The sequence below is a fragment of the Camellia sinensis genome, chromosome 5 (genome assembly GCF_055761805.1).
Source record: "Camellia sinensis isolate YWXY chromosome 5, ASM5576180v1, whole genome shotgun sequence".
Taxonomy (NCBI): Eukaryota; Viridiplantae; Streptophyta; class Magnoliopsida; order Ericales; family Theaceae; genus Camellia; species Camellia sinensis.
In genome coordinates this window covers 131959468-131976739 of record NC_138965.1, presented here as the reverse complement: position 1 = coordinate 131976739, position 17272 = coordinate 131959468, and the positions used below count along the sequence as shown (strand labels likewise).

The window sequence follows — 17272 nt, the reverse complement described above, 5'->3', positions numbered from 1 at the left end:
AGTCGCCAAAAGTGAACATTCGGCTACCAAACTCTGAGTAGTCGGGAAAGGGTATGTTTTGGCGACTAAATATTTAGTCGCCAAAAGTGTTCAAATAAAATAAATTAAATTTTCAGCGACTAAAACTTTTTGTCGGGAATAAGTTTTAGCCACAACATTACTACATTTAGGGACTAAAGAATTTAGTCGCCAAAAATATTGAATTGTTAATTTTATTAAACTTTTGGCTACTAACCATTTAGTAGCCGAAAGTCTTCATTTGTTTTTATCTACTAAATTTTTAGTCACCAAAAATCTTTGGATTCTTTATGGCTACCAAATATTTAGTCGCTAAAAATATTGATTTCCTTTTTGGCTACCAATTGGTTAGTCACTAACAAATTCACTTCTTTTTTTTTTCGCTACTAAACATTTAATTGCCAAAAACTTTATTTAGTTTTTTTTTTTATTATAATTAATTTCTTCACAACCTGTATTTATTTCGTACAACCTGCACCCTGTATTTAAACAAAATAATACATATATCTATTTCTATTTCGTTTCAACAATACAAAAATTTGATCTTTTAACATCAAATTCTATACAAATCTGAATTATCCAACCCAAAATAATAATTCCATACAAACACATGATGGGAAAATTCTACATCAAATGTCATTTACAGAATATTTTGAAAGTGTAAACATGATGGGAAAATTAAATTTATTTACTAAAACACTTGCTTAATTTAACAATGAAGCCATTGATGTAAACGCTTCTCATCCTTCAAGCTTGCTTCATATAGTTTGGTACCTTTCTTTCTGAAGACACCAACTGCAAAATAAAGCAAATGTAGTAATGCAATCAGAAAATCAAGAAATGGAATGGAAAGATGCAAGAACATTTTCCAATACACCCATTGCCCACGCCTTATAAAACATTGTAATAATCGCACCTTCAAATATAGTAGGAAGCTAAAAATCAAATATAGTAGGAGGCTAAAAATCATTAAGTGATCTATAAGTAAATCCACAACTATCAATCATTAATCTAAGATGCAACAAAATTTGGTATTTTCTCAAGCATAACTTAGCAGTCAAAATCATTAACGCATAACTAAAAAATATATATCATTTGACCATATTACTACAAATATTCGATTAACGTAATTTTTTTTAATAGTAGTCAATGAGCCTTGCATAATAAATAATTTAAATTATTAAAATTGTCTGAAATGGACTCAGTCGAGCTCTCACAGCAGCTTGTTGAATTCGATGTGCTCAAGTTTAGACCAAGTAGTAGAAATGGGTCTTCAATATGCAGAATGCCCAAAATTGACTTATTTTCATATGATTAAACTAACCAACACATTCAAATAAGTACAAGAATCTGAGTGAGTTAGAGCATAAAATTGTCTTCAATCCACCTAGTTCTAACTAAATATGAATAAAATATATGGGGATTCATCAACGAATGAGAATTTAACCACAACATATCTCATCAATAAATGCATACAAACAAACACAATGGTGAGATTATATCCAAATTTTTGATGACCATGTTCCATGGGGCTTGGCTAATTATGCAGTGGTTTGATTTGCTATTAATGTCTATCTCTCAATAAAATCACAATACTCTGTAACAGAGTTACAATGGTGTACATATATTGGTGACCATGTTCAATTGTGAAAGCAGATTGAAACAGATTCAAACACTCCATGTTCCAATTGTTTCTGATAAATTTGTCACTTGAGCATAGAATCAAACACTTGGTGGGCAAAAAATTTAACAATCCACATATCAAACAAACAATCACCTAAACCAATGATCCAAATTTAGAGTTTATGATCTAAATTTTCTAAATAATAATAGACCATAGATAATGAACCCAACAAAATACTAAAACCCAGATGAATGAAGCAAATGGCATTACTAATCCGTAAAAAAATAAATGAAAACCTGGAAGAGTGGGCATGGTGCAAGAAGCGACGGGCTTGGGCGACTTCTCAACCTCGACAAGGTACATACGGCAGTTTCCGGCAATGGAGAGGCGGGTGTGGTAACAGAATCTGGGAATTATCCAAAAAAACTACAAATCAAACTCCTACGAAAAAAAAAAAAGACAATCTGTAAAAATAATTTTCTTGTAGAATATTTACTCTTAGAATGATTTTTGGGGGAATTGTTGTTGGCCAACATTTGTTGTAACTAGGTTCATATATTTTTTCAATTTTTTATTACATATTTACTGTCGAGCACAAATATTATTGAAAACTGGTAACCATTACTCATTGGGTTGTTAATGTTAATATATGTAATAAAAAGTGCACATGAAATTAAAAGTGCATTCAAATTTATAACTTAGCATTATTTGGTTTGAGTCATGGTGAAATACTGAACATAGTTAACATAACACCAGCAACAAGAAAAATTGAAAATCAGATAATATGAAATTATTCTATAATACCCAAGAATAACACACACATGAAAAGATTAAGCACAGATCTGGGCTTAAAAACATTCATAATGCTATTTGTAAATATATATATATATATAAAGTAATTCAAATGTGATGCTGGATGATCTCACATTATGGATGAACCCAGTGTACAAAACTCCCACTAAAGTAGGGTCTGGATATACAACCTTACCCCCCATTATGGATCTGCAAATCAAATATTGTTTGCTGGATGGACAAAATTTATAAAATTGTATGTCCTATTCAGTTTGGTTGGACACCCATTTGAGTGAAAGAAGTAGAGATCTTTTATAGCTAATCATTTCAAGAAGTGTGAGATCTCTCAAATTTCAATCTAGAATTCAATTGGTATATCCCTTAAAATCTTTAAATTACAGAGTTATTAAAAGTGCTTTTGAGTTTCAATAAAAACTATATCCCAAAGAAATATTTTTAGTTATGAGGTTGTGGATGAGAAAAAGAGAACATAGGAAAAGGCCCAATCTAAATTAGTTTGAGATTCTAGGTACCACAACCTAGTATTTCCGTTAACCAAAAACACCATATAAGACCACTAAAAAGCAATAACATCATCTCCATATAAACAAAAACTCACTGGAAGCATTTAAAATCGGGCTCATTTCATTTTGAACTTATAAAATTCAAACCACATCTAAAAAAAGTAACAATAGTTACTAAAAAAACTACAGAATGTAGAATAGCAAGTCCTAAGTACTGACAAAAAAAAGACTCTTACCCAGTCCAGCCCGTCTGGAAAAGGGTCAACCACAAAAGTTGGAATCTCCTCCATCAAATTGTCTGGATTTCCTGAATGCAAAACCCTAGTGAATCCTCCCATATCAGAACCTGGCATGGTTTTAACCTTCTTATACCAATAATACATGATCTGGCACTGCCACTTGCTGTAAGGTGCATCTGTGGCTGAGAATGAAAAAATTATAAGGAAATATTAACCCAAAGAAAAGGGACTGGTTTCTAAAATTGAACCAATAGGTAATTCTCCAGTAATTATCAAAAAGGTAGAGTAGCTTATATTCTAATGTTGCTTTAACTAGTAATTTGGTCTGATTCTAATAATTTTCTTCACATAAGAAGCACCTAAGGAATTTTAAATGCTCCTCACGTAAGAATGAAAGCAAAATCTGCTGATTCTTGTTGTGATTGAATCATTAAAAAGTAATATAGTACTGATAATTGTCAAGGCTGACCTTTCTTCTTCTCCTTTTTTGCCCCTCCAATAATGCTCCATTTGTTTGGGAATGTTTTCTGCATTACGTAAAATCTCAAGCTGAACTTATTTATGACTGATGCAGATACATTCTGATTGTTGTAACTGATCAAGTATTTGTAAATCCTTTGCCAAACTTGGCATATGGAGACCAACCAGTTGCATTCCCATTTTCTACATAAAACCAAGTAACACCAACAACAACAGAGATAACCACCAAGCCTCACAGCAGCTAATCAATCAAACCACAACCTCAAATTAGAGCATACCAGCATACCACAACCTCAAAACAGAGTAGGAACAAATCGTATTCAACAATTTATCCAATTGGAAATCACAAAAAAAATGAGGGAAATCGTATACAAATCTTTATTCACAAAGAGTGTACATATATATATATATATATATATAAAAGAAGATACCTGGTGCGAAATGGATGGAGAAGAGTGCTTTCGGTGGTGCCACATCAGTGAAGCAAAACGAACGGAGAAGAGGGCTTTCGGTGGTGTGATTCGAACGAAGAGAGAGGGCTTCCGGTGGTGCGATTCGAACAGAGAGAGAGGGTTTCCAGCATTGCTCAGGTGCATGTGAGAGGGCGAGGAAGAGATCGGTGAGAGGGTTTCACGAGCTCAGACTAGAGAGAGAGCGAGAGACAGACTGGGTGAGATTAGGGTTTTTTTTTTTGGGAGGGGGGGAATGGGAAAAAAATAAAGGGGGGAGCGGGAATGGAAAAAAATAAAAGGGCGGGACTGAAAAATTAAAATAAAAATAAAAAAATAATTAAATAAATTTATTTTTTGTTAAAATATATATTTTTTTGTGGTTAATGAATTTTTTTTTTAATTTTTTTTTAGTTATTAAGATTGAAAATTTATTTGTTTCATTTTTATTTTAGTGAAAAAAAATATTATTATTTTTTATTTTGTAGAAATAGGGGTAATATATATTTTAATGAAAAATATTTTCCACTAACATAAAAATTAATTTTCTGTAGTCAATGAAAAATAAAAAATAGACACAGAGAGAGAAAGAAAGAGAGAAGAGTGATAAGTGAGAGAGAGAGAGAGAAGAGTGAGAGAAACAAACAGACACAGAGAGAGAAAGAAAGAGAGAAGAGTGATAAGTGAGAGAGAGATAAAGAGAGAAAGAGATAATATTGAAAGAGAATATTGAGAGAATAATGAAATTTTTTTAAAACTTTTTAAATATATGTTTTGTGTCTGTAAAATGATTATTTCATTAGTACTGGTAATAATATTGAAAAATTTATTAAAATGATAAATAATTGGGATATTTTGTCTTTTATTTGTGAATTTTGATTTATTCTTAATTTATTAGTGTTATTGAAATATGATGATGTAAAAAGTATAAATAGTTTAATTGTACTTTTTAAAAATAATAAATTTATTATTAAAAATTAAATTCATCAGACTGACCTGTAACTATGCCTTTAAATTTTTGCAATGTAAAACTATCGACAAACAGCCAATAACAAGTTGCCCATTTTAGCATACCTTTCGCGTGAGGGCCCAATTATTACAATTATTAAAAATAATAGTCTATTTTCAGAATTTAATTTCTTTTTATAATACAATTATTACATTTTAAAAATATTAATTTTTTAAAATTACCTTTTGATAGTATATTTTTTTAGAAATATCAATTGTCATAATTGTTCTGTTTGTATTATTAATGGATTTAAAAAAATGACAAAATAAGAAATTCATATTATTTTAGTAATTAATTTTTTTAAAAAATTAATATTTTTAGATAATAAAAAATAAAATAAGATATTAATAATTTTGGATGGTGGGTGTACAACCTAAAAATAAAAATAAAAATAAAATAAAATAAAAATAAAAATAAAATAAAATAACTATTTTGTTTAGTCAAATTTTCAAGTGGAGACTAATGGTATTGTTATTAATAAAATAAAATAACTATTTTGTTAATTTTTTTATTTTCATTCGGCTACCAAAAAATTTGGTAGCCAAAAATAGGCCTTTGGCGACTAAAAGGAATTTTGTCGCCGAAACTTAACATTTGGCGACCAAAATTTTGGTCGGGAAAGATTAAAAATTAATTTTTTTATTTTCATTCGGCTACCAAAAAATTTGGTAGCCAAAAGTAGGCCTTTGGCGACTAAAAGGAATTTTGTCGCCGAAACTTAACATTTGGCGACCAAAATTTTGGTCGGGAAAGATTAAAAATTAATTTTTTTATTTTCATTCGGCTACCAAAATATTTAGTAGCCAAAAGTAGGTCTTTGGCGACTAAAACTCATTTTGTCGCCGAAACTTAACATTTGGCGACCAAAATTTTGGTCAGCAAAGATTAAAATTTAATTTTTTTATTTTCATTCGGCTACCAAACAATTTAGTAGCCGAAAATACGTATACAGCGACTAAAAGAAATTTTGTCGCCGAAACTTGACATTTGGCGACCAAAAGTTTGGTCGGGAAAGATTAAAAATTAATTTTTTTATTTTCATTCGGCTACCAAACAATTTAGTAGCCGAAAGGTACCTCTACGGCTACTAAATTTTTATTTAGTCGCCAATTGTCATATGTTTAGCTACTAAAAATTGTTTTAGTCGCTAATTGTAATATCTTTAGCTACTGAATTTTTTTTAGTAGCCAATAATCAACATTCCCCTACTAAAAAAAATTAGTAGCTAAAAAGTTGACTTTTGCCGACTAATATTATTTTTGGTAGCCAATTCCGTGACTTTTGGCGACTAAATTAGTTTTGGTAGCTAAAAGTGGTCGGCAAAAATGCTTTTTCTTGTAGTGAATCTTCACTTCATAGTCTCCCTCGCAACCACCACTTATGTAGCTTCTTTTCAACTTTTGTGTTTTGTTCAACGAGACACTTTTTAGTTGGAAAGAGCCAAACAAATTGGGTTTGTTCGGTCGTTGTAGACGCACCCGTGGGCCTCATGCTACAGTTCGGACTCGATTTGTGTCACGGTTCTTAATCTGAACCAAAGAGTCCAAATCTGGCAAATCGTTTTGAGAAATAGATTTTTGAAAAAGTAGTGCCAAACATGGACTGCTTTGCCAGGTACAGAGTCGCCACCTAAATATTTTTTTATGGGAGAATTTAGGAAACCCTGACTCGGTGCCGAAGGCCACATGTCCGTCATCACCGGAGTTGTCTCGGCTCGGGAGCTTGGGTACGATCGGGGAAGGTCAGCTATGAGCACCCCCTTTCGCCCGGTCCGAAGACCAGCCTCTACTAACCGTGATATCCGTTTTTGAAAACTTTATGTGTTCTTAAACCAATTGTTAGCCTAGAATTACTATGTTATGCGCGCAGCAAACAAGTATAGACCAAATCGCCCAAATTGGAATAAAAACATTTCACATTTATTTTGAAAATGGTTTGCTACTCGCAAGTAGGCTAAAATACAGATTTTGCAACCCTCAAGTGGGTTTTTGGAAAAGACGGTTTTGCCACTATCTAGTGGGCTTAAAACAAATATAGTTTTAACGCATTATCCCAATTTAAGCAATTTGACCTCCACCTACAGGCATTCAAGCAATTTATCTCATGTAAACACTTAGCCGCATGGCAAGCATACTTATTATGGCAACATTCACACGCATGTTGGATGCTAAAGCATAACCACTTACATTGTACTCCGTGCCAAAACAATAAACTAGTTAGCAAATGTGCATGTCCTAGTTCATGTTATTTTGCCTAATGCAACACATACAAGATGCTATTTTAGTTAGGCTCGGTTAACCTAAATATGGCATACGATATGCAACCAACTGATTCATGTATTCAATTTTGAAATTTGAAAATACGAATGCGGTTAGTATGATGTACCGAGCCCGGTGCATGTCAACAAATGCATGAATGCACGCATGCATATCATATGGTATGCTAATTTCAAAAATGCCCTAGTCTACCATCATAAGCAGGTAAATAAAAGGGAAGAAAGAAATGGGGATTGGAAGACATACACACACTCACCCACACTTATTACATGTTTACCCTCGCTCAGAGGGTCCGAATGAATATTACAGTCCCAAATAATAAACAAATAAAATTATTACAAAAAATTCTAATTTAATTTAAAGGAAAGGTGGCGAAGGAAAGAAAAGGGTAGCCGCAGCCTCTGCCTCGGGATGCGCGAATGATGCGTGCTCGAATCCGTCTCGTCCGGAAAACCCGTACTGTACTCCTGCCTCCTCTGTTTGTACTGCCTTGTCTTTCTGAAAATTGCCAAAGTACTGGAGCAAGTTCCTTGCGTCCTGCAGAGCACCACCGGCCGGACAGAATTACCACCGGCACTTCACAGTTACCATCGGCATTTTATTGGATTCACCGGCACTCCAGATAGTGCCGGTCGGCACTAAATTCTGCCGGTCGGCAGAAACTTCCTGCAGAAGACAATTTGACAGCAAACAGAGAACAGACAGTGCATGGCATGGAGTTCTTGGACACATGTAAGCATGGTCATACTTCTTATCATATTTTGAACTCAAAGAAGCATGACCTTCGATCTTTGAGCCATCAATGGTGCATGATGGCTCAAGGGATCAAATTTGCCACTTAATGTAAGGATGTATGCAACAAACAAAATGAAAACCGAGGCCTTATCAAGTTGGAGTCAAAGGTCCCGATGACCGAGAATCGAGGCACATTACATCACTTGAAGTATGAATGGTCCTTGATTCCCACACTTGGTTTGACACCCCAAACCGAGTAAATGCAATGCATGTTATGCTCATAAGGCTCAAATGCACTATGCCACCAAGATGTAAAGCACAACAAGCATTATGCAACCAACATGACAAAATGTATGATGCCAAGCATACAAGGTGCAAACATGATGCAAACATGGACCAATTTGACCATGGGATTGATATGCTACAAGGCTTAATGGAATAACCATGCAACAAACATGAAGCAAGCATGCAAGAGGGCCTAAAAGTGATAAAGGTGCAGACCTTTATTCTCCTCTAAACAGCACCAAAAATGCTCAAAATGATAGACAATCAACTCATGTGAACAAGCAAACTTATGGTCCCATAGTTAAGGCACAAAAAGGGACAACTTTCCCCCACCAACATGACCTCTCATGGCATGATCAAAGCAAGTAAAAAAAGAATTTTTGCATGCAAAATAGGACCCCAAAAACTCCTAATATGGCAGCTAAAGTATCTCCCATGAAGCATATACACTAAGGCTCATTCCTAGGCATAAGAGGACACATCCTCAAGGCATGAAAGAGGCCATGCATGCACACATACGAGCATGATTCTTGGACTAAAATGTGGTCCTTAGATGATGTTAAATCATGAGGGTAATCACAAACATACATGCTAGAGGTCAACATGCTCAAAGCTTTTAAGCAAAAATACAAAGCAACCCTAACACACATGTCAAGCATGACTAAATGGATAACCAACAAACCTTAAGCATGGAAAAACAACACCAAAAACTTCATGGAAATAAGCCAACTCTCACAAGAATCATGGCCTAATCATGATATGTACTTCTAAGCAAAGTAGAGCAATACAAAGCAAGTATTACAAGCATGCAAGGAGGCATAAATCCGGCCAAAAACAGAGGTTGCATATGACCTAAAATGCCTAAAAAAAATTCTGAAATGAGGCCAAGGATCATCAAGCACACATGCTACCCTATTGAGCTCAATAAGCAAGGAAACAAACCATGAAGGGAGAGGGGTGTCCCTCCCCTATGCAAGACTTCAAACCATCCTTTTTTAACACTAAAATACACTGATTTTCAGTGGTCAAAAGACCAAAACACTGAAGTGAACAAAACCTTATGAAAGGAGCAACAAAATGGATCAAACAAAGCCTATAAGGGTGAGTTTGCACTCAAACCACAAAGTGACCTCAATGAAAGTGCTAGAGCAGGAAAATATGAGCCTTTTTCATGTTATACATAAGAGCTAAAACAGCAAGCAAGATAGGTAGAAAACTATTGCAAGTTTGGGGAATAAAAAGCAAGATGCTCACCCTTGAAGAACCTTTGAAGAACAAATGGTCTAGCCTCCTTATTTTGATCAAAACCAGTCCAAAAACTCAAGAAACAACCCCCCAAGTCCCTCAATCTCGGAATAAGGTGTAATGGTGTGTGTAATGGTGCAAAAGTAAGGTAAAAACCACCTTTTGAGCTAAGAAACACACACAAGAAGGGAGAGAGAGAGAGAGGTATAGAGATAATATGTATCTATATCTCTAAAGGCTGGTTTTTGCTTCTAACTTTCTAACCTAGAACCAAGAGGAAAGCCCCTCTCTTATAGGACTCACTCTTGCAAAGCTTATACAACAAGCTTGGCTAGAGGGAAATCCCTCCATACACGTGTATGGAGGGGGGAAGAGTTGGTGCCAGCTATCACAGCTGGCACAAAATATCTCCATAAAGTGGATGAACAGTGGTCGGCTGCCCAAAAAAGCTATTTCGGCAAAAAACAGTGCCGACCGGCAACATATTATGCCGACCGGCAATAAAGTGTGCCGACTGGCAAACAAAAGCGCCGATGGAAGAGAAAGACCATCCGGTGGCCTCCAGCCACTGCCGGTGGTGTGTGGGGATGCCTCATAAGGCATTCCCTGCCCTTTCAAGGCAAAACACAAGTGTTCGGTGCAAAACCAGACACTAAACGGTCAAGTTCGGGGATCCTGAAGCAAGGCGCGCGAGCCGAGACTTCCGGGAACTCCAAACGAACACAAACATGGATAATCACCGAGTGTTCAAACGGTGACGTCCAGGTCTTGAGGACGGTCAAAAATTGGGTGTCTACAGTTGCCCCTCTTTGACAGAACTCGAAAGTCATAACAATGACGGGAGTGAATGTCAAAGCCCAGAGACGACCCATTTTTGACGAGGCCGAAGACTAAGACAAACATGCAAGACAAACAAGATATGCGCCCGAAGGCAGGGGCAAAATGCAAGACAATGCACAGAGCCGAGCATAACTTATGATCATGCAAAGAAAGCTGTAATGAAGCAAACATGCGACAGTTTTAAGCTAGCATACCAAACTACACTACAATGCAGAAAGGATGTAAGAGAATTATGAAATTCTCAATGCGTCTCACTCGGGAGATACAATACCTGTGCGGCTCGTCTGGTTGCACCAACCTCAAACGAACCGTACATACAATATCGTGCCTGAAAAGAAAACAAACTTAACAGGTACAATATCGTTAGCAACATGCAAAGTAGTGTACTCGAAATGCGTGACAGCGCAAAGCAAGTGGGGAGCATGACAATGCATATTGAAATACAACTAGGCAAGCGGAGCAAGCGGTCTACGCAGGCAACGAAATTGATCATAAGCACGCGGTCTACGCAGGTAACGAAACAAACAAGCGGTCTACGCAATTAAAACATGCGGTCTACGCAGGTGACGAAACTAAGCATGCGGTCTACGCAATCAAAATATGCGGTCTACGCAGATAATGGAATTGAGCATGCGGTCTACGCAATCAAAATATGCGGTCTACGCAATCAAGACATGCGGTCTACGCGGGTAATGAAATCGATAAATCATGCGGTCTACGCAAGGAAAACATGCGGTCTACGCAGGTAATGGAATTAAACATGCGGTCTACGCAATCAAAACATGCGGTCTACGCAGGTAATGGAATTAAACATGCGGTCTACGCAATCAAAACATGCGGTCTACGCAGGTAATGGAATTAAACATGCGGTCTACGCAATCAAAACATGCGGTCTACGCAAGTAATGGAATTAAACATGCGGTCTACGCAATCAAAACATGCGGTCTACGCAGGTAATGGAATTAAACATGCGGTCTACGCCATCAAAATATGCGGTCTACGCAGGTAATGGAATTAAACATGCGGTCTACGCGATCAAAATATGCGGTCTACGCAGGTAATGGAATTAAACATGCGGTCTACGCAATCAAAACATGCGGTCTACGCAGGTAAAGAAATTAAGCATGCGGTCTACGCAAGTAAAACATGCGGTCTACGCAGGTAAAGAAATTAAGCATGCGGTCTACGCAAGTAAAACATGCGGTCTACGCAGGTAAAGAAATTAAGCATGCGGTCTACGCAAGTAAAACATGCGGTCTACGCAGGTAATGGAATTAAACATGCAGTCTACGCAATCAAAATATGCGGTCTACGCAGGTAATGGAATTAAACATGCGGTCTACGCAATCAAAATATGCGGTCTACGCAGGTAATGGAATTAAACATGCGGTCTACGCAATCAAAATATGCGGTCTACGCAGGTAATGGAATTAAACATGCGGTCTACGCAATCAAAATATGCGGTCTACGCAGGTAATGAAAGGATGTACCATTACATAGCATAATTGAAACAATTTGCGGAGTTCACAAAGCATGAAAAGGATACGGGGCGGGACATTCTTCGCACGCATCGAGCGTTGCTCGCAGAAGTTGTGGCCTGAGGTCAACTCAAAGGTTCACGTTTCAAAGGTGTGATTTCCCGTATTGTGAGGGCGTCCAACGACGCGGCTGACCCGAACAAAGATGCGGAAGGTGCGTTAACCGCAAGGGGAGTTTCACCGGTATCAATTCTGATACTTGGCTACCCTGCCATTCTACGTTTTATTTTCCTTTTTACTAGTAGTTTAAGCACATTGCACTGCCTCAGGCAGGTTTATTTTCTTTCTCAAAATTCACGCACTTTGCAAAACATGTGATGGAAATGAAACGATCCATTTTGTTCAAAAGATGTTGTATTTGTGGATCTTCTGTGCATCGCATCGCAGGGTATCACACCACAATGTGAACGAAATTGAACTCATTTTGGAAATTTGCCATCGTAATAATCAGGTAGTGAACCGACTTACAACTCGATAAGCAAAACAAGGACATGACACAACCAAACAAGTGTGAATACAACTCGATAAACAAATCAAGAGTTCAAAGAGAGCGAAATACGACTCGATAAGCAAATGTTCAAAAACTCGACAAGCAGACAGGCGTGGCTCCGCAAGAGTCTATCGCCGGGGAGGGGGTTGGAGGTGGTGAAGTTCCCCAATTCTTAGCATAAACAGCTCAGGAAACCAGGAGGAAGCCCACCGGCACAGTGTAGGGACCACCGGCTGCAAGGAGTGGCTACCGGCCATATGCCTGTTTTGTCGGCAAACTAAAATGGCCGGTCGGCAGATTTTTTTGGCCGGCCGGCACTAAACGAGGGGGACCACCAGAATGTTGACACCTGTCCCCCACTCAACCTTATCTCCTACAAAAGATCCCAGCTTCGTAGTTTTTCTCATTTTCACACTGATTTGCTCCAATGGAAGAGTTTCTTGCTCAAAATCTCACAGCTTGGATTGCTAGCTTGGATGGCTCGGAAAAAGTGAATTTCCGGGGTTTTGGCATAAATGCACTATTCACTTTGGGTCGTACCCCCTTGCACTTCCCATTTCTTCATGCCGCAGCAAGGTTTTGGAATCCGGTAACACATGTCTTTAGCTTCGCCGGGCAAGAGATGTGTCCTACCTTCGAAGATTTTCGAGCTCTAATGGAGTCCGAGCGCGACGAGGAGCTCCTGCCCCAACTTAATTTTGGTCATGCCCAATCCTTAGGGCGAATGTGTGGACTCAGCATGCGTGACGCTCGGTCTCTGATTTGTGACGGGATGCTGGACATTCCGAGTTTGACCGATCGGTTTTCTGATGTTGGTGATCGCAACAACCATCGCTGGCAAGGTTTCCGACGGCACGCCCTCTGTTTATGCATGCTATCCCATTTCCTGTTCGTCTCAGGCTCTGGAGGGGCTAGTGTCCGGTTGATTGAGGTCGCCCAAGGCTTGAAGGAGGGCAAGAGCTGCATTGCGATGACTCTGGCCGAGACGCTAATGGGCTTAGACGCCTTTTATCGCCATGAGACGTCTAGATTGGCGGGGAGTCCACTACTACTACAGGTAATGTTTTCCACCCAATCTCGCATTTCTGTATTGCTCACATCACTCGGCCCTCGAGCTCAGTCTTTTCTCACAAAACCCGATTCTCACTTTTCTCTCCTCGTACATCTCTCTATTCTTTATTCTCTCATTTTCAATCCCTCCCCAGGTGTGGCTGATGGATAAGCTGCAGGTTGTGGACTCTTGCCCAGCATATTCAGCTCGCGGCTACTTCTTCCGGCATCGTCTAGTCAATGCCTTGGATGAGGAATGGTGGTTCGCTTGGATGTGCCACTTGTCCGCAGACCGTATTGCTTGGCGGTGCCCTTGGTTGAACCTTCCGGCAATGAGTTACAATATGCCTCGGCAGACTGGGATTCAACTGGTTGGTCTCATTCATTGTGTATTCTATTTCCCATTTCGAATTCGACGCCAATTTGGCCATGATCAGACTTGCCCGCCAGAGGGGATAGAGTATCCTGCTGCATTTCCAGCCCGAGGCGCGCAGCTTGCTTGGTAGGCCACTGCGTGGAGGATGAGAGAACTCCTGGCCCCCGCTCCTACTTTCAGTTGCACTTTGTCTGACGAGTGCATAGATTGGCTCAATGAAGAAGCACAGATCGGGCCCAGCTTGGCATCAGAGGCTTCGACCAGCTCTGGGAGGGGGCGTAGGAACACCTGACTTGACCATGCCCTAGATTTATTGCTTTATTAGTACTTTCAAGTTTTCTTTCATGAATGTAATAAAAAACAACTTCAATTGTATGTAAGAGCAGGAGAACTCTGTTTTGAAATCAAAGAAATTGAAAGTTGTGGCACTGAAAATTTTCCACCTTGGTCAAAAAATGGTCAAAGTTGTAAAAAGATTATTTGAACAAAGTCAGCTTATATTAAAACTTTTCAAAGGTATTTTTGATGTGGATCAGAACTGGACACGCCTGAGATCTGTCACTCGAGATGCACAACCCCAGATTCCTGCAACTGGAAAGTTGCCCCTAGTCTGAAGAGCGCCGCAGCACTGCATAGCAACGAAAAGTTGCCCCTAGTCTGAGTGGCATCGCACCGGAGATTCCAACGAATGCTGATGAACAAAGATGGCTGAGATGATCAAATGGACAAAGTTGATCGGGGAAGTGTTATGGCTGAACTTCAGGATGAAGCTGCCTACGTATCCCAAACATGGGAATCAAGCCTTACGTAGTTCCGGCTTGGGTTCGCTCGAGTATTTTCACTCTCCTTTTGCGCTCTAACTTTTGCCAAGGCCGCCCTTTGCGGGTTTTCAGCCTTGCGAGCTCAGTTTTTATATTTTCTAATTTTTTGTGCTCTAACTTTTGCCTAGGTCGCCCTTTCGGGTTTTCGGCCTAGCGAGCCTCTCAAGGATAGTATTTCTTCAACTTGTCCATATTGATCGGTTGAGAGAATTCTAAGCCATCTAAGTCCATCAGAACCACAGCTCCGCCTGACCAGATAGCTTTGATGATGTAGGGACCAGTCCAATTGGGTCTGAACTTGCCCCTCGGGTCGTGGATGGGAGCTTGGTTGTCTTTGAGTACCAAATCCCCTTCCTTTAGATTTCTGGACTTAACCTTCTTGTTAAAAGCCCGAGCAATCCTGCGCTGATAACTCTGAACGTGGTACAGTGCTTTCAGCCTTCTTTCGTCAAAGAGCATTAGTTCCTCGAACCTGCTCTGCTGCCAATCTGCCTCAGCTATCTGACACTCGGCCAATACCCGTAAAGACGGAACTTCAATTTCAATAGGTAGAACAGCCTCCATTCCATAAACTAACGAATACGGAGTTGCTCCGGTAGAGGTTCTAATTGAAGTCCTGTAGCCCCACAGAGCAAACGGCAACTTATCTGGCCAATCTCGATAGGTCTCCACCATTTTCCGCAGTATATGTTTGATGTTCTTGTTGGCGGCCTCAACTGCTCCATTGGTTTGCGGCCGATACGTAGATGACTTATGAAAAGCCACGTTATACTTTTCCAACAAGTCGACCACTTCTTTCTTAAAGTGGGATCCATTCTCCGAGATGATCTCATTTGGCACCCCGTAGCGACAAATGATGTTGTTTCTGATGAACTTTGCGACATGCGATGCTTTCAACACCGCGTATGATTGGGCCTCGACCCACTTTGTGAAATAATCTATCGCTACCAGGATATACTCGTGTCCGTTCGACCCCTTTGGGGTAACAGCTCCGATCACATCGATCCCCCACACGGAAAACGGCCACGGGGAAGTCATGTTGTACAACTTGGATGGTGGGATATTCATACGGTTTGCATGGATCTGGCATTTGTGGCATCGCCGAACAAAGCCGATACAATCCTCTTCCATGGTCGACCAGTAGTAACCCTGCCTGAGGATCTTTCTGGCCAGCATTACTCCATTCATGTGTGCACCGCACTCTCCTCCGTGGATGGCCTCCATTAGGCGCTTCGACTCTTCAGCTTCTACACAGAGCTTATGCATTCCCAGATGACCTCTTTTGTACAGCTTACCTCCGCAGATGATGAACTGAATAGCCATTCTTCTAATGGCCCTCTTATCCTTAGCGCTTGCCCCTAGGGGATACGTCTCTTTTTCCAAGAAGTTCCAAATATCGTAATACCAGGGGTTGTCGTCTTGGGCCTCATCTATGGCGGAAATTGACTCGTATGCTGGCGCAAACTTCTGATCAATGATGACTGGACGCATCCGGACTCCCGACGGGATGTCTATCATGGAAGATAGAGTTGCTAGTGAATCTGCGAACCTGTTGTTCTCTCTTACGAGGTGGGTGAAATTTAGTTTCTCGAACCGAGGAATTAACAAATCCAAGGTTTGGTGGTAGATTATCATCCTTTCCTCTTTGACCTTCCAGTCTCCTTTCGCTTGAGACACAACAAGATTCGAGTCCCCAATGACGTCCAACCGTCTTACCCCTAGCTCTAGGGCTGCTTCCAGACCAGCAATACACGCCTCATACTCTGCCTCATTGTTCGAGACTCTGAACTGGAGCTTGAATGCTAAAGGGATACGGGAATCGTCAGGCGCTATCAGCAACACCCCTATCCCATACCCATACTGGTTTGACACTCCGTCAAAATACATCGTCCAAGTTTCATCCTCGATATGCAGAATGGCTTCATCTGGGAATAGGTACTCAACCGCTTCATCCCCCTCAACCGGGTGGTCGGCAAGGAACTCCGCTACCGCTCTCCCTTTTACCGACTTGCGTGTTACATACTTCAAGTCAAATTCGGAAAGCAATAGCAACCAACGAGCTAGCCTACCCATAAGTGCTGGTTTCTCGAAAAGATATTTGATGGGATCCAAACGTGAAACCAACATTACAGAGTAAGCTAACAGGTAGTGCCGCAGCTTCCTGGTAGCCCATACCAAGGCCAAACAAGCCTTCTCCAGTGGTGTATAGCGGGTCTCGTAATCCAGCATCTTCTTGCTCAGATAGTAGATAGCCCTTTCCACTTTGTCTTCTGACTCCTGTGCGAGCATGCAGCCCATGGTGGTCTCAGTTACCGAAAGATACAATATCAACGGTCTCCCCGGCTCTGGCGGTGACAACACAGGCGGGTTCTGTAGATACTCTTTGATCTGTTCAAAAGCTGCTTGACATCGGCCGTCCCATTGGAATTTCTTTCCTTTCTTCAGGAGGCCAAAAAGTGGTTCACAAGTCAAGGTTAATTT

General features: G+C 39.7%; 1 protein-coding gene across 1 annotated transcript; it reads right to left on the bottom strand.

Moving 5' to 3' along the window:
* Positions 1–502: 502 nt before the first annotated feature.
* LOC145790867 (hydroxyproline O-arabinosyltransferase 3-like) lies at positions 503–4403 on the bottom strand. The gene is made up of 3 exons (XM_082869808.1): positions 3667–4403; positions 3195–3379; positions 503–2048 (listed from the first exon to the last, which is right to left on the bottom strand). The coding sequence occupies exons 1-3, from the start codon at positions 3728–3730 to the stop codon at positions 1986–1988; spliced, it is 312 nt and encodes a 103-aa protein (XP_082725934.1). The 5' UTR covers positions 3731–4403; the 3' UTR covers positions 503–1985.
* Between the last annotated feature and the right edge of the window lie 12869 nt (positions 4404–17272).